This window comes from Glycine max, unplaced genomic scaffold, assembly GCF_000004515.6.
Source record: "Glycine max cultivar Williams 82 unplaced genomic scaffold, Glycine_max_v4.0 scaffold_138, whole genome shotgun sequence".
Taxonomy (NCBI): domain Eukaryota; kingdom Viridiplantae; phylum Streptophyta; class Magnoliopsida; order Fabales; family Fabaceae; genus Glycine; species Glycine max.
In genome coordinates, this window is record NW_024464778.1 from 12,659 (window position 1) to 31,527 (window position 18,869).

General features: G+C 33.3%; 2 protein-coding genes across 6 annotated transcripts; both read right to left on the bottom strand.

The window, feature by feature from the left end:
- Nucleotides 1-1,653: 1,653 nt before the first annotated feature.
- On the bottom strand, nucleotides 1,654-17,479 carry LOC100499660 (uncharacterized protein At1g32220, chloroplastic). 5 transcript variants are annotated; one of them, XM_041013728.1, is made up of 10 exons: nucleotides 16,874-17,479; nucleotides 16,363-16,480; nucleotides 16,180-16,283; nucleotides 15,973-16,028; nucleotides 15,820-15,875; nucleotides 15,179-15,239; nucleotides 12,903-12,982; nucleotides 12,456-12,498; nucleotides 2,518-2,579; nucleotides 1,654-2,036 (listed from the first exon to the last, which is right to left on the bottom strand). In XM_041013728.1, the coding sequence occupies exons 1-10, from the start codon at nucleotides 16,927-16,929 to the stop codon at nucleotides 1,869-1,871; spliced, it is 804 nt and encodes a 267-aa protein (XP_040869662.1). In that variant the 5' UTR covers nucleotides 16,930-17,479; the 3' UTR covers nucleotides 1,654-1,868. The 5 variants fall into 5 exon arrangements, with proteins under 5 accessions (XP_040869662.1, XP_040869661.1, XP_014628717.2 ...); XM_041013727.1 differs by having other exon boundaries at nucleotides 16,165-16,283; nucleotides 16,874-17,415; XM_014773231.3 differs by lacking the exons at nucleotides 1,654-2,036; nucleotides 2,518-2,579 and adding exons at nucleotides 11,271-11,602; nucleotides 12,084-12,145.
- Nucleotides 9,364-10,512, bottom strand: LOC102663721 (ankyrin repeat-containing protein BDA1). The gene has a single exon (XM_026127652.2). It carries the CDS (start codon nucleotides 10,266-10,268, stop codon nucleotides 9,732-9,734), a length of 537 nt encoding a protein of 178 aa, XP_025983437.1. The 5' UTR covers nucleotides 10,269-10,512; the 3' UTR covers nucleotides 9,364-9,731.
- Nucleotides 17,480-18,869: the final 1,390 nt, after the last annotated feature.

The window sequence follows — 18,869 nt, forward strand, 5'->3', positions numbered from 1 at the left end:
CTCTAGCGATTTCCTGAGATTTCTTCATTCTTTTCCTCTAACTGTTTCGATAGAGTTCCCAAACGTCATAGAGACAGAAAAGGGATTAAAGCCTCCACTTGTACTGTCTTGGTGCGATTTCTTTTTCTCTCTCCGTGAATATTATCTCGCAAATCCCAACGGTGAAGGTGTGTCTAACTAAATCGCGAACCACATATCAAAATTTCATGAAAATTAACAAAATTGGGATCGTAGTTTTATTGAGACCGTTTTGAGTTTCTGCGGGAAAGGAAAAGGCTACGATGCGAAAGGTATTTCTCTCAGCTCAAACATGATGTCAAAATTCCCAACGGTGAGAATGCTCGGAATTGGGTTGCGAACGTGGTGCTCAAATTTCACGACGATCCAACGATAAATGAGTCCAAGATCGTCATTTTTCTAAGACAAATTTGGTGGGCTGCGGGAAAAAGAATGAATTTTGAAAGAAGAAGAGAAAAAATGAAATTGAAAGGCAGAGAAGTCAGTCTGAAAACCGACCTTGCATTTTGCTATTTATAACTAGGGGTATTCATGACCTATTATTTACTCTATTTATTTATTTTTATTATTTTATAAAAAAAGAAACTATTTTATTCTCGATCAAATGATAATAAAATACCTTTTTTATTTTCTCTCAAACCATTATTTTATTATAACTATTTTTCTTTATTTATTTACTTATAAAACATCATTATTCTCTAAAATTTTATTTACGAAAAATAAAATGGAATGTTACAAAAACCCACGTAAAGCTCCTCATCTAACTAACTCATCTCTTATCAATGCACTGTGAGCCTGAGTTTGATTGATCTCCACTATGTCCAACGCAGCATATCAAAAGCACCATATTGAAATTAACCTATGATTTTTTTTTGGTTCATATTAACCCATGATTAAATAAACTAACCTAGAAATTATTAATCCAAGTGGAACTATGTTACGTCTCTTTAAATAAAATTTTTAATTTGAGTCTTTTAATAGAAAAAATATGATTAAAAAGAAAAATCCTACTAAACAGTCAGATTCTCCAACGTAGATTAATTATCAGTAAAATCGGTGACATTTGACACCAATGTCATAATGAAAAAAAAATCTAAACTTATAAAAAGGGTCATTAAAGCTAATTTTGTAAACCCAATTAAATAAGCTCAGGTCTTTTAAAAAGATTCTTTTTTTCTTTGAAGTAAAATATAAGAATCGAAAGATATGCCTCATGACTGTGGGAAGCCTTTGAGAACTGAAAGATGGAGAGCGGTGTTGCCTACTTCATCTTGCCAATTTAAAACCCTTTTTCCCGGTCCTCAGCAAGTCTTTGGCAATTTCTCTGAAGCCATCCAACCAAGACCTCCAAGGCCTTAAACTGATCATATTTCACAGCAATGTGCAACGCAGTCTCACTTCGGACGGTCACATCTTCAATGGAACCAGGGCAAGCCGACAAGAACTTAGCCACAAGATCAGTTCTCCCAGTTTGAGTAGCAATATGCACTGTTGTGTTCATAATGCGGGTCTTCCAAAGACTGTTACTTGTAGTACAGTGCCCTAATTATGCCCCAATTCTAAACTAAGGTTACTCAATGGAGTAGTTGAATCAATGGACTCGGGCTAAAAAAAAACTAACAAATTAACAACTAATAAAAAAAATTCTTGATGTATTGTGAAATTAAAAAAATTGGTAAGGTAGATCTATGGCTACATGCACGCACGCACTTTCAGATTTTATTCTTTCAAGGATTTGGTATGGAGAAATATTCTCAGTTTAACAATAATAGTAAAACAAGATATTCAGAAGCAAATCGCCCCAAATTAGATTTACCCAGAAAACAAAAGAAAGATAATTCTAGTTTGATTTATTCTGACAGTAAACGTTGTATTCCATTGGCGTCAATGATCCCCGGGGGAAATACAGGATCAGTAGCAGTAGCAGCTGTAACAGCAACTTTTGCCACCGCATCAGGAGGTGTCAACGGAGGCCCAACAAGTGGGATATGGTTCGATTGTTTAGCAACTCGGAGAACCTACAACACTCAAGTGAATTACAGTAAAAAAAACATAGGAAACGACAAATTTGGGGCGATTTTTAAGCTGATATTAAGGACAAATATTTAGACATTCAAACAAAAAACTAATAAAAGTAAAATGAGCTATGCCATGAATGTATACCGCAAACAAACAAATACTCAAGAAAAGTCAGAACTTTGATTGCCGGGAAGAGAAATTCAAACTTCAATTTCAGGACACTTGCACCCAAAACCAATCAATCAACAGGTAAACAGTTTAGACAACCATAATTGAACAGGAAAATCCCTAATCCCCTCTATAAACTAAGAATAAATATGAAGAATGAAAAGATGGGGAAAACATTGCAGATACATATATTGGGCTTAGTCAGGTTATATACAAAAACTAATGTCAATTCATCAAAGGAGCTAAGTTATTTGCAAATCTGGATGGAAAAAACTAATGTCAACGTCATATTAGAGAGTCACATCAAATTACCATTTCCAATGGAACTGCAGCAATTCGAGTCCCATAAATTAATCCTGGCCTCAGAATTACTCCTGAAAAAGGCATGTGATAGTCCAATCATGTATGAGCATAATACTCCATAATTCCAAGAATGAGTTACTTCACTTTTTTTCTCCTTGTTAGATGGAAAACTTAACTTTCTTCATCCCTTGTACTATGGAAACATCTTTGCAATAGCTAGTAAAGAGAGATTAAAAAACAAGCGAAATGAACAGTGTCCCTATTATCAACTAGGATAGCAAACACATTACAAGCCAAAAGATAAAATTTACCAACTTCTAAAACTAGCCTAGATTTAATTCAGACCTCCTAGGAATCAATGTAAGAGACTGAATATGTACCTCCAAATGGAAATCTGGTCAGAAGCTCTGTTTCGCAGCTCTCTGCATCAATTAAGCCACTATATAAAAATTTCACGAGATTATAATAGAAAATATTTCAGTGTCAACTTTACAATTTTTTCTTTCATAGAAGTAGAAGCATGTATACATGATAAAGATTGCAGCCAAAGAGAGAGAATTCAGAACATCACAAAGACAATAACTGATGACTGAAGAAGTTAATTATAACTATTAGCAGTGACAAGAAGAAAACCGGCCAATCACATATTGAATACTGTAAATTTTAAATGATTAACAAGTCAAAACTATTGAAGAGTTAATGTACCCACAAGATGTTAAAAATTGATGATACTCCTCCATCACATATTTCCTGGCAAAGTTCATCAACTACTGATTCATTCCTCAAAATACCCTCACGATAAAAGAGTTGGACATATTACCTTTCCTATATTACAGCCCTGCAGTAAGTAATTTACTACACCAAAGTCAGCAGTAGAGATATAGACAAATCTTTTAACACCTGTGGGACCAAGGACAAATTATCCAACAATAAGTGCCAAAGAACTCTACAGGAGGAAACAATAACTAATACATCGCTGGACAACAAAATCAATTCCAGTTTTTTTTAAAAAAAATAAATCTTGTAAACTGATGAACAGAAAATAGTTTCCAATAAATCAACTCACTGGCTAAATATCACCCCCAATAATTTAGAATAGGAGACAAAATAAATTCATGTTAGAATTCATTCACCAAAACACCAGTTTCTGTCATTAGACTCGTTCCATTTTCCACAACAAATAAATATATAGACATATTGGCAAAGGAAAAGCATAACAGAGACAAGACAACTGCCCTATTAGGTCTACAATTACATGAAATGAAGCAACATTCTATACACCTATCATGTCCCAAATTGGAAAACTATGCCAAAAAACATACAAGAATAGTATCTGAATATTGCACTATTTCTTTGCCAGAGAGACAGAAATTTATAACTGAAAAGCTCATACACATGATAATAAGTGCTAGAGGCTTCACAGAACAGAAAGCTTATAATTATGTTACACTAATGGGACAACAATTTCTAGCATATTATCCTATTTCAATGCCTTGTATGGCTTGACAACAGTCTTCCTCATTTGACAAGTTAAAACCAAGTATAGCCTGAAAGTCCATAAACATATAAAAACTAAACCTGAAGTTGTGGCCTGAATTGCTACACCAACTCTTTCTTATAATAAGGTGGACAATTGTGACAGGCTGACAGCAACCTAAGAAAACTTCTTTTCCCCCACTGACAGTACCATCCATCCTTTTCCCATCATTCCTCTTAGCCACTGTTAGTTTATTTCTTATAATTTGTAGTAACTTTTGATTAAAGTTTTTAAAACCAGACCAGACCGACCAGTTCAACCGGGGTCCAGAGACTCTAAAAAACTGGAACATCTCTGAACCGTGGGAACCGGTATAGAAAACTAGGGTTGAACCGGTCTTTTTAAATTGTTTTTTTTTTTTTTTTTATTATTTTAAGATAAATAAAATACATTCTTAAATATTTCACATAAGTATCAAATATTTTCTCAATTATTATTATTTTTTATCTTATGAAACATATAATTTAATCATTTATACTAATTTATAATTTTTAGATCCTAAGTTTTTAATTATATATTACTTGATTACTTCAAATATTATATAATATTGAAAAATATAAAACCGGTTCAACCACAGTTTAACTACAGTCGAACCATCGAACCTTAAACCAATGCCTTCACCAGTTCAATCACTGGTTCAGTTTTAAAACATTGCTTTTAATAGATTAATTGTCCTGTGTCAATCATTAGACAACAGGAGATATGTTTTAGTTTAGGACAGCATTGACTCCTTTCATTACTTTTTCTCGGGGGTTCTCAAAATTATCCAGATAGAAGATTTGTGCTGTATTTGTACTTCTATGGCTATAACTACCTCATGACTGTATCTGGACAGGGGTGGCTAGAAATCTATCAGGGGAAAAACAGACTTGTTGCTGCTCCTGCAAGCTCTTACACTGCAATACTGACACAGGTAAGGATATATTGAGCTGATATATTGACTCAGGTAAATAATAATCCCAAAAAATTAACAAGTTTTCAGTATGAGTTTACAATTTTGGCACTTCCATTTGAAAATTTTTGGGAGTATAGAATGCTTTTGGTAAGAAAATGTTTTCTCAAAGACAACTGTATGAATCTGTATCTGTGATTCCCCTAAAGTGGATTAAACAGTTAACCCCTGTCGCCTATACGTTTGTGGAAGACTAAATTATATTAATGCTGCATATAACAGTCTCCTAGACTGGTATTAGTGGAGAACTTGTGAATTGCAACACCATCAATATCAAGATGTTGTGATTTCAACAAGCCTAACATTAGCATGGAAATTTGTATTTTTTTAATCTTTAAAAGGGATTATATATTTCAGTCAAAATTAAGCTGTCTGTCAATTGAACAATTTTTTTTTCCAAATTTTTGTTAAGCCTAGTCTTATCATTTGATCTATTCAACAAATCCCACTTAGTGGAATAAGGCTCAGTTGCAGTTGTTATAAGCTCAAAAAGAAAGATTAGTATGGGCATTGCCCTGGCTACTCAAGCAGTAGAACTAAAAAATAATGATGGTGACATTTGAAAAATTGGATTCAAAAGAATATGTATGAAATGTGAATTCCTCAATTACCTTGATCTGAAGCTGCTCTAATAGCTTTGATGTTGGAGCCAAAACCACCCATAAATGAGATCTTATAAAAGAAACACAAGTTAGCACCACAGGCATATCATCACAAGGGAACAAATATTTACATATAAAATTCTGTATCCTAAGCGACAAAATTCAGACACATTAGGTTAGTTAGTGCCATGCATGCAGCATGCTTACTAAAAATCTATAATACTTTCAACCCAAATTATCTCACAGTATCACAAACACTCACTTCCTTTTTTCCCTTTCAATCTGTTAGCATCAAGACTATCAAACCAAACTAAATAATCATTCTCATCAACATTCTCTAAATTCACCAGTGATAGAGGCTAGGCTCAACCACCTTTACCTAGCTGACCCCAAGATGGGACATAAAATTGTGAGATATATTGCCACAGAAAACTGATAAAAGAATGGACCCTCACCAAACAAGTTCTTTAAAATCTAAAGCAACATCTTGTAACTGCAAAAGAAACAGAATAAAAAAAGAAGAAAGTAAAACCAACTTGGCTTTGGGCTTTCTCTTAGCTGCAAAATATTAACCGGGCATTTAACAAACTAAAGGGAAACTTGCAACTAAATTTTTACCAGGCAATATAACAAGAGAAGGGGAAACTTACAACAGCAGTGGCCCCATTCAGATGTTTTCTCAATGAAGCAGTTGAAAAGAGATTCCCTAATTTTTAGAAGACAGTTTAGATATATTAGACTATTATAATATCCTAGAAAGATTTAGTCTACAAGAAAATGCCAAAAAGAAAAAAAAAGGCAGACCTTATACCAAGCAAATTCCTAGCCCAGGAATCATGCAGGGATGACCTACCAGACCTGGGAGAAAAACACAGTGAATGACAACGCAGATACATTACAAGAAGAAAAGTGTTAAATAATAAATATGAAAAGCAGGTAACAATGAAGTGTTTCCAATACATAAAGCATGATAGACAGAAAGTTGCACAAATACCAAAAAAAAAAAAAACCTGGTAGGACTCCCAGCAGACATGCCACGATTTAGGGCTTCTCTAAAAATGTGTGATCCAACAAACCAATTGCCTCCAAACACAACAACTTTAATAACATTCAACACAAGTTATAGGTTAGAAAACGCATATACAAAATGTTTCACATACGGTTATGTTGGTAGAAGACCTTTTCCGTTGGGGGTGGAGGCACATTAATCTGCTTCTTCAACTTTAAAGGTCATGACTTTGTTAAAGAAGAGATTTCTCCCGCTGATTGACACTCCGTGGCACTGCAACATAAGAAAAAGAAAAAAGAGAAAACACGATGCAATGACTTAATGAGTAATCTACAAATCATGAAGACAATCAACATAAAATTCAAATCACATTTGTACTGAACTTGACAGTGAGTTCCATAAATAAATAATTAAATATTAAACTCATGACACACTTAATTTGCACCGGCTATCCTCCACATAGCATATTATGCGCAACACTGTTAGTTACCAAAAATAAAAAAATATATATATAAAAAGTCATAATATGTGTATATGAATATAAAATCAATATATTTAACAACAAGCACACGTCGAATTGAGCATAGAACGAAAAACTACACGCTAACGGAACATAACGCTAACAGACAGCATACTTGATCCTGAAAATGGAAGGCGTGGAATGGATCAAGCGCGAAAGCACTGTCCTCATTTTCTCTGTTGAGCTTTGGAATTTTCTTTACGAGACGAAGCTTGTAGGGTTAGGAACGGCGGAAAAGAATAGAGAGAGAGAGTCAAGTAACTGGGAAGTGACTTTATTCTAATAGCCGCGTGACATGAGCCTTCGCATTCGCCCAGAATACAGGAACAAACTTGGAATGGGCACCAGGCGCAACCACGTAAGCCCAATTCTGTTCAAACAATCTAGTTCCGGGTGTTACTAGGAGCACCCAGAATTTTTTTCTGGGGCACCCAAAAACATAGTGGAAGAATAAAACAATGAGTAAATAGACGTTATAAATAAATAGTATTGCTATATATAAAACTAATCCCGTGTTTAAGAAGGCCTCAAGAATTTCGAGCGAACCTAGCCAGCAAAAGTTGATGGAATTTGGACTCAAAAGAATGGGGGTGCAATTCTAGACTATAGTTGCTTTTGGTCAAAACTAACGCTAAACAATCTTTTGGCTGATTTCAATTTAATATTGGAATAAATTTCCTCTTCTACAAAAGTAATTTTGAGAAGTAAATGATAATTGTCTTCATATCTCATCTTAATGCAGATGACTGTGCTTTGTCAGAGAGTGCTGAAGAGTGTTTTGCAAATGGTATGGACTCATTTGTGTCAAAACCTGTGACTTTCCAAAAACTGAAAGAATGTATTGAACAATACCTTGTAAATTTCAGCTAGTGTGTATAAAAGAACATATAAAATAAAAGCCTAGGAAAGTTTTGTAATGAATGCATGATGTTCTCCAACTTTGTTATTGCCTACCTTAGGTTGTATAGATCTACAATATTTTTTTCATCTCCTCAAAATTTTCAGTATATATTTATGAAGGGAGTGCAGGAATCTCCTCTAATAATTAATATCTGGTACCTAGGATTATATATAATGATCAGAGTGATACACAAAATTTAATTAGGAGACATTTTTAAAAGTTTCTAAAATGTTATTTCAACAACCTATTATATAAATTCACAAGTTAAAAATGACACCTATTTGGTTAATTAAGTGTATATATAAGAAGATTTAATCTTTTTTACGAATATTTTTAACTTATTATAATGAAACTTATCAAATTAATTGCAACAAACTTATTAATGATTAGTACTTACCATATAAGCTAAGTTCTTAAATACTTAATTATTTGTTCACACAAATTAAAACATTCATAGTATAAAAATAATATAGTTGATTCCAACTATTTTGAGTTTGAATTTTGAAATATAACTATGTTCAATAGTTGAAGATCATCATCTATAATAATCTTATTCAACTTGAGTATGATTTACTTCTATAAAAGATATATGTTTTTTATTTTTATAATACACGTTTTAAAAAAATTATATCAAATTAAAGTAATATTTTCCTTTATATAGTTATTAATTCAATGAAGTTTTAAATTTATCTCGTTTTTTATAACTGATAACTTAAATTTATTTAATCGACATTTATGATTTATTTTTAAATATTTATATTTTCAGATAAGTAAATATTTATAATTTTTAAATATTTAAATGTCTTTCGTCCGTCTCATCACCTCATTTAATTATTTAGCTCTTAATTTTTTTAATTTTCAAATTATATATAATTATTACCTTTTTTTTTGAAAATATAAATACATGAAAATAAACATTTTCTTGTTTCGTTATTTTGAAAATCAACGCAAAATGTAATAATAAGACGTGTGTATTAACAACAATGCAACCCTTAAGGTTGTGACAGGGGGGCAAAGTGGTGCTTCGTACTTGCTCGTTACGAAGAGAATAGCAACCACCAACAAAACATTGCGTGTATCGTTTGATATTCGCTCTCAACATAGATTGCTATTCTCTCATTGAATGTGATTTTTGCTCCTTCTAGGAGTGGAACATTGGCTAGTGAAAACCCACCTAAAGTTCCTCCTCTAACCAACTCATTTCTGATCAATGCAGTGAGCCTGAGTTTGATTAATCTCCACTATGTTCAACGCTGTTGAGTCCTCAAAGTCCTTAACATTTTTGTCTATGTTGCTGTCTATCAACAACCTTACTGCCTACAAAGCATATCAAAAGCACCATATTGAAATTAACCTATGATTTTTTTTGGTTCATATTAATCCATGATTAAATAAACTAACCTAGAAATTGTTAATCCAAGTAAAACTAGGTTTCGTCTCTTTAAATAAAATTTTAAATTTGAGTCTTTTGAATAAAAAAAATATGATTAAAAAAAAATCCTACTAAACAGTCAAATTCTCTAACGAAGATTTTAAGTAAAACCAGTGATATTTGACACCAATGTCATAATGAAAAAAAAATCTAAAACTTATAAAAAGGGTCATTAAAGCTAATTTTGTAAACCCAAATTAAATAAGCTCATGTCTTTTAAAAACATTCTTTTTTTCTTTGAAGTAAAATATAAGAATCGAAAGATATGCCTCATGACTGTGGGAAGCCTTTGAGAACTGAAAGATGGAGAGCGGTGTTGCCTACTTCATCTTGCCAATTTAAAACCCTTTTTTCCCGGTCCTCAGCAAGTCTTTGGCAATTTCTCTGAAGCCATCCAACCAAGACCTCCAAGGCCTTAAACTGATCATATTTCACAGCAATGTGCAACGCAGTCTCACTTCGGACGGTCACATCTTCAATGGAACCAGGGCAAGCCGACAAGAACTTAGCCACAAGATCAGTTCTCCCAGTTTGAGTAGCAATATGCAAAGGAGTGAGACCTTCCCTCCCTTTGACTCTAACAAGGTCCTTGTTGATGTCCACAAAGCGACACACCATTCTGTAATGCTTGTTCTGCAAGGCAAGGTGCATGGGGCTAAGGCCACATTGATTCAGCTTCCATACAGATGAAGGTTTGAGTCTCATGATCTCAGTGGCGAAACTTGCATGCTCAGCAGCGGCTGCAACATGCAAAGGAGTATCAACAAATGGCATGAAATCTGTGTGCTCCAACACATATGGTTGCATCTAAATTAGTTTGTAGAGCAGGTCTATGTCACCGACTTGCGCAGCTGAAATTAATGAGTCAATCATGATGATAATTTAAGTGTAAAAGAAGGAAAAAGAGAGGATTGTTACGTATACATGGAAAAGCTAGTGTTTTAATGGTCCTGTTATAGCAATTTGCGGCCTCCTTGGACCATATATGGTCAACATGTACACCAACCGCATGATAGTTGTTTCTTGCTTTCGTACATAATTAATTACTTATTTTCTCAGCGTGTTTCTAGAATTGTTTCTTTCTACTTTCAAGGTTATCAACTTACAATTCTTTACTATTTCCTTTCATTTTCCCGTACCTTAGTCAGCTGTGAAAGGGTGAATCTTTCTTCTTCTTCGCTTCCGATGGTATACAAGGAAATTGGTTGTTAAACTGACCTTTTTTGTTTTTGTGGTAGTCAGAGTATCAACTAAAAAATGATGTATATTGTTCAATTTTCTAATAAATCAAAATCAATATCAACTACTACTTAACTTAATTTTATTTTGTTAAAGTCCTTTACTTTGCTCCAGTCCAGCCATATGCACTGTTGTGTTCATACTGCGGGTCTTCCAAAGACTGTTACTTGTAGTACAGTGCCCTAATTATGCGAACGTAGAAAATTGCTTGACTTACAATTTTTTTTTTAAAACACTTGAGATTTCATCATAGTTATTATCTAGGGACCATTGAATTTCAGTTGATTAAAATTATAATATGATCTAAATTAAATAAAAATAAATGTATTTATTCTTTTTCCTTCTTTTTTTAATTGTTTATGCTTCCGCATGTACTTTGCCAATTGTAAACTAAGGTTAAGTTTTTGGATGGAAAGAGTGAGATTAAGTCTTGATCATTTACTAATAGTCTACCTTACTCAATGGAGTAGTTGAATCAATGGACTCGGGCTAAAAAAAACTAACAAATTAACAACTAATAAAAAAAATTCTTGATGTATTGTGAAATTAAAAAAATTGGAAAGGTAGATCTATGGCTACATGCACGCACGCACTTTCAGATTTTATTCTTTCAAGGATTTGGTATGGAGAAATATTCTCAGTTTAACAATAATAGTAAAACACGGATATTCAGAAGCAAATCGCCCCAAATTAGATTTACCCAGAAAACAAAAGAAAGATAATTCTAGTTTGATTTATTCTGACAGTAAACGTTGTATTCCATTGGCGTCAATGATCCCCGGGGGAAATACAGGATCAGTAGCCGTAGCAGCTGTAACAGCAACTTTTGCCACCGCATCAGGAGGTGTCAACAGAGGCCCAACAAATGGGATATGGTTCGATGGTTTAGCAACTCGGAGAACCTACAACACTCAAGTGAATTACAGTAAAAAAAAACATAGGAAACGACAAATTTGGGGCGATTTTTAAGCTGATATTCAGGACAAATATTTAGACATTAAAAAAAAAACTAATAAAAGTAAAATGAGCTATGCCATGAATGTATACCGCAAACAAACAAATACTCAAGAAAAGTCAGAACTTTGATTGCCGGGAAGAGAAATTCAAACTTCAATTTCAGGACACTTGCACCCAAAACCAATCAATCAACAGGTAAACAGTTTAGACAACCATAATTGAACAGGAAAATCCCTAATCCCCTCTATAAACTAAGAATAAATATGAAGAATGAAAAGATGGGGAAAACATTACAGATACATATATTGGGCTTAGTCAGGTTATATACAAAAACTAATGTCAATTCATCAAAGGAGCTAAGTTATTTGCAAATCTGGATGGAAAAAACTAATGTCAACGTCATATTAGAGAGTCACATCAAATTACCATTTCCAATGGAGCTGAAACAATTCGAGTCCCATAAATTAATCCTGGCCTCAGAATTACTCCTGAAAAAGGTATGTGATAGTCCAATCATGTATGAGCATAATACTCCATAATTCCAAGAATGAGTTACTTCACTTTTTTTCTCCTTGTTAGATGGAAAACTTAACTTTCTTCATCCCTTGTACTATGGAAACATCTTTGCAATAGCTAGTAAAGAGAGATTAAAAAACAAGCGAAATGAACAGTGTCCCCTATTATCAACTAGGATAACAAACACATTACAAGCCAAAAGATAAAATTTACCACCTTCTAAAACTAGCCTATATTTAATTCAGGCCTCCTAGGAATCAATGTAAGAGACTGAATATGTACCTCCAAATGGAAATCTGGTCAGAAGCTCTGTTTCAGCAGCTCTCTGCATCAATTAAGCCACTATATAAAAATTTCACGAGATTATAATAGAAAATATTTCAGTGTCAACTTTACAATTTTTTCTTTCATAGAAGTAGAAGCATGTATACATGATAAAGATTGCAGCCCAAAGAGAGAGAATTCAGAACATCACAAAGACAATAACTGATGACTGAAGAAGTTAATTATAACTATTAGCAGTGACAAGAAGAAAACTGGCCAATCACATATTGAATACTGTAAATTTTAAATGATTAACAAGTCAAAACTATTGAAGAGTTAATGTACCCACAACACAAGATGTTAAAAATTGATGATACTCCTCCATCACATATTTCCTGGCAAAGTTCATCAACTACTGATTCATTCCTCAAAATACCCTCACGATAAAAGAGTTGGACATATTACCTTTCCTATATTACAGCCCTGCAGTAAGTAATTAACTACACCAAAGTCAGCAGTAGAGATATAGACAAATCTTTTAACACCTGTGGGACCAAGGACAAATTATCCAACAATAAGTGCCAAAGAACTCTACAGGAGGAAACAATAACTAATACATCGCTGGACAACAAAATCAATTCCATTTTTTTAAAAAAAAAAAAAAATCTTGTAAACTGATGAACAGAAAATAGTTTCCAATAAATCAACTCACTGGCTAAATATCACCCTCAATAATTTAGAATAGGAGACAAAATAAATTCATGTTAGAATTCATTCACCAAAACACCAGTTTCTGTCATTAGACTCGTTCCATTTTCCACAACAAATAAATATATAGACATATTGGCAAAGGAAAAGCATAACAGAGACAAGACAACTGCCCTATTAGGTCTACAATTACATGAAATGAAGCAACATTCTATACACCTATCATGTCCCAAATTGGAAAACTATGCCAAAAAACATACAAGAATAGTATCTGAATATTGCACTATTTCTTTGCCAGAGAGACAGAAATTTATAACTGAAAAGCTCATACACATGATAATAAGTGCTAGAGGCTTCACAGAACAGAAAGCTTATAATTATGTTACACTAATGGGACAACAATTTCTAGCATATTATCCTATTTCAATGCCTTGTATGGCTTGACAACAGTCTTCCTCATTTGACAAGTTAAAACCAAGTATAGCAAGTCCATAAACATATAAAAACTAAACCTGAAGTTGTGGCCTGAATTGCTACACCAACTCTTTCTTATAATAAGGTGGACAATTGTGACAGGCTGACAGCAACCTAAGAAAACTTCTTTTCCCCCACTGACAGTACCATCCATCCTTTTCCCATCATTCCTCTTAGCCACTGTTAGTTTATTGCTTATAATTTGTAGTAACTTTTCATCAAAGTTTTTAAAACCAGACCAGACCGACCGGTTCAACCGGTCCAGAGACTCTAAAAAACCAGAACATCTCTGAACCGGTATAGAAAACTAGGGTTGAACCGGTCTTTTTAAATTGGTTTTTTTTATTATTTATCTAAAATATTTTAAGATAAATACAAATACATTCTTAAATATTTCACATAAGTATCAAATATTTTCTCAATTATTATTATTTTTATCTTATGAAACATATAATTTAATCATTTATACTAATTTATAATTTTTTGGATCCTAAGTTTTTAACTATATATTACTTGATTACTTAAAATATTATATAATATTGAAAAATATAAAACCGGTTCAACCACAGTTTAACTACAGTCGAACCATCGATCCTTAAACCAATGCCTTCACCAGTTCAATCACTGGTTCAGTTTTAAAAACATTGCTTTTAATAGATTAATTGTCCTGTGTCAATCATTGGACAACAGGAGATATGTTTTAGTTTAGGACAACATTGACTCCTTTCATTACTTTTTCTCGGGGTTTCTCAAAATTATCCAGATAGAAGATTTGTGCTGTATTTGTACTTCTATGGCTATAACTACCTCATGACTGTATCTGGACAGCGGTGGCTAGAAATCTATCAGGGGAAAAACAGACTTGTTGCTGCTCCTGCAAGCTCTTACTCTGCAATACTGACACAGGTAAGGATATATTGAGCTGATATATTGACTCAGGTAAATAATAATCCCAAAAAATTAACAAGTTTTCAGTATGAGTTTACAATTTTGGCACTTCCATTTGAAAATTTTTGGGAGTATAGAATGCTTTTGGTAAGAAAATGTTTTCTCAAAGACAACTGTATGAATCTGTATCTGTGATTCCCCTAAAGTGGATTAAACAGTTAACCCTGTCGCCTATACGTTTGTGGAAGACTAAATTATATTAATGCTGCATATAACAGTCTCCTAGACTGGTATTAGTGGAGAACTTGTGAATTGCAACACCATCAAATATCAAAGATGTTGTGATTTCAACAAGCCTAACATTGGCATGGAAATTTGTATTTTTTTTAATCTTTAAAAGGGATTATATATTTCAGTCAAAATTAAGCAGTCTGTCAATTGAACAATTTTTTTTTCCAAATTTTTGTTAAGCCTAGTCTTATCATTTGATCTATTCAACAAATCCCACTTAGTGGAATAAGGCTCAGTTGCAGTTGTTATAAGCTCAAAAAGAAAGATTAGTATGGGCATTGCCCTGGCTACTCCAAGCAGTAGAACTAAAAAATAATGATGGCGACATTTGAAAAATTGGATTCAAAAGAATATGTATGAAATGTGAATTCCTCAATTACCTTGATCTGAAGCTGCTCTAATAGCTTTGATGTTGGAGCCAAAACCACCCATAAATGAGATCTTATAAAAGAAACACAAGTTAGCACCACAGGCATATCATCACAAGGGAACAAATATTTACATATAAAATTCTGTATCCTAAGCGACAAAATTCAGACACATTAGGTTAGTTAGTGCCATGCATGCAGCATGCTTGCTAAAAATCTATAATACTTTCAACCCAAATTATCTCACAGTATCACAAACACTCACTTCCTTTTTCCCTTTCAATCTGTTAGCATCAAGACTATAAAACCAAACTAAATAATCATTCTCATCAACATTCTCTAAATTCACCAGTGATAGAGGCTAGGCTCCAACCACCTTTAACTAGCTGACCCCAAGATGGGACATAAAATTGTGAGATATATTGCCACAGAAAACTGATAAAAGAATGGACCCTCACCAAACAAGTTCTTTAAAATCTAAAGCAACATCTTGTAACTGCAAAAGAAACAGAATAAAAAAAGAAGAAAGTAAAACCAACTTGGCTTTGGGCTTTCTCTTAGCTGCAAAATATTAACCGGGCATTTAACAAACTAAAGGGAAACTTGCAACTAAATTTTTACCAGGCAATATAACAAGAGAAGGGAAAACTTACAACAGCAGTGGCCCCATTCAGATGTTTTCTCAATGAAGCAGTTGAAAAGAGATTCCCTAATTTTTAGAAGACAGTTTAGATATATTAGACTATTATAATATCCTAGAAAGATTTAGTCTACAAGAAAATGCCAAAAAGAAAAAAAAGGCAGACCCAAATGCCAAGCAAATTCCATAGCCCAGGAATCATGCAGGGATGGCCTACCAGACCTGGGAGAAAAACACAGTGAATGACAACGCAGATACATTACAAGAAGAAAAGTGTTAAATAATAAATATGAAAAGTAGGTAACAATGAAGTGTTTCCAATACATAAAGCATGATAGACAGAAAGTTGCACAAATACCAAATAAAAAAAAACCTGGTAGGACTCCCAGCACACTTGCCACGATGTAGGGCTTCTAACAAAATGTGTGATCCAAGTGATCCAAGTCCAACAAACGGATTGCCTCCAAGCACAACCAACTTTAATAACATTCAACACAAGTTATAGGTTAAAACGCATATACAAAATGTTTCACATACGGTTATGTTGGTAGAAGACCTTTTCCGTTGGGGGTGGCGGCACATTTACAGTCTCTGCTTCTTCAACTTTAAAGGGTTCATGAACTTTGTTAGAATCTGTGCAGAGATTTCTCCCGCTGATTGACACTACCGTGGCACTGCAACATAAGAAAAAGAAAAAAGAGAAAACACGATGCAATGACCTAATGAGTAATCTACAAATCATGAAGACAATCAACATAAAATTCAAATCACATTTGTACTGAACTTGACACAGTGAGTTCCATAAATAAATAATTAAATATTAAACTCATGACACACTTAATTTGCACCGGCTATCCTCCACATAGCATATTATGCGCAACACTGTAGTTACCAAAAATCAAAAAATATATATATAAAAAGTCATAATATGTGTATATGAATATAAAATCAATATATTTAACAACAAGCACACGTCGAATCGAGCATAGAACGAAAAACGACACGCTAACGGAACATAACGGTTAAAAAGGAAAAAGGGAATAAAAGTGAAAAGACAGAAAGCATACTTGATCCTGGAAATGGAAGGCGTGGAATGGATCAAGCGCGAAAGCACTGTCCTCATTTTCTCTGTTGAGCTTTGGAATTTTCTTTACGAGACGAAGCTTGTAGGGTTAGGAATGGCGGAAAAGAATAGAGAGAGAGTCAAGTAACTGGGAAGTGACTTTATTCTAATAGCCGCGTGACATGAGCCTTCGCATTCGCCCAGAATACAGGAACAAACTTGGAATGGGCACCAGGCGCAACCAATTCTGTTCAAACATTCTAGTTCCGGGTGTTACTAGGAGCACCCAGAATTTTTTTCTGGGGCACCCAAAAACATAGTGGAAGAATAAAAATCTCTTTCAAAACAATGAGTAAATAGACGTTATAAATAAATAGTATTGCTATATATAAAACTAATCCCGTGTTTAAGAAGGCCTCAAGAATTTCGAGCGAACCTAGCCAGCAAAAGTTGATGGAATTTGGACTCAAAAGAATGGGGGTGCAATTCTAGTAATTCGGATGAAATTGATAAAAATAAGACACAAACTCTATCATATAAAGTGATGTAAGCAGTATGGTTTAGATTTTGAATATCACTTTTAAGCAGTGTGGTCTGGATTATGCCTGGTCAGTTTAGCAATACTTTGGCCCCATATATTCCTTCATATTATCATTTGCATGTCTCTATGACATTATCTAACACCCATTGGCCACATTCTAAACAAAAAATGACCAAATTGTTATTAAACTAGTATAATAAAGTGTTTGATTTGCAATAAATTCAATTGTTAATGCCAAATTAAGAAAAGCCCGTTTCCACCTTTTTTTTAATTTTAACTTGGAACTTAATGGGGATAACTAAAGAAATGTTTTATTTTTCATAGTATGTGAAACACAAATAGCCATTGACTTCACATATTCATTTAATAATAAAATAAATTTATCATTTCATTTTCTTATTTAAATATTCTATAATAAAAATTATATTAGTATTCTATGATTTTATAAAGGGTCTTATTAAAAACATTAGTTAACAAATTAATAATATTTGTTATTAACAATACATTAAAATTTAATAACAATATCTTTTCAATATTTTTTTAACCGTGTCTCGTTGAGACATTGGTTAACATTTTCCATTTATAAACTATATCCTATACACATGTTACTAGTTTTTTGACAAAAGAAGCCTAAGTCCCCAAGCAAGAAATTCTATTAAACAAAATTCCAGCAGAGTCAGCTAACAAGCACAAAGATTAAAAAATTTGGCAAAAATTCAAAAATTCTTAGAGTCAACACTAATGTTTAAGTTGTGCTTGGCTAGGGCATTTGTCACTTGGATTGCTTTGTGATAAACATCAAAAAGTAAATGCTTGTTCTTGAGAAGCATACCCATCTAAAGTTACAGCAAAATTAGCACCCATGATAATCTCATTGGTATGATGACTAAGGCACTGCTTCTTATGGTCATGTTTGAGCATTGTTTGGACAAAATTAGCACCCTTGGGGTTTTTTTTTTCTTAAAAAAAACAATTTATTATGAAGATTGCTTTTGTTTTCTTCCATTAGAATTCATGCCAAGGTGGATATTATTAGAGTTGGTGACTCAAATTCTTGACTTGACCTGTAATGGTTGCAATGAGACCAATTTGGTGAAGAAATATTTTGAGGCATGGATGTTTACCGGTTTATGCTTTTGGTCTGGTTTTACATGTGTGATAATATAATAATGGCAATGATTATTTTAGTAGTTAGTTTTTATTTTTATGATATTGATATGAAATAATTTTTATTGGAAACGATGTTTAATCTTCGTTGAAAACTATCCTTACTATCATTTGTTGGTATGAATTAATTATAACTTATGTAGTTGTCAACTTGTGTCAGTATAATAAGTTAAACACTATAAAATATAAATTACTATATATTTTTCTTGTATCAATTCTTCCTACACTTTTAATCGATCCAAGTAGTAAGTAGCTGCACCTCCCTCTGTCGACAAACCTTTAGAGCCCTCCT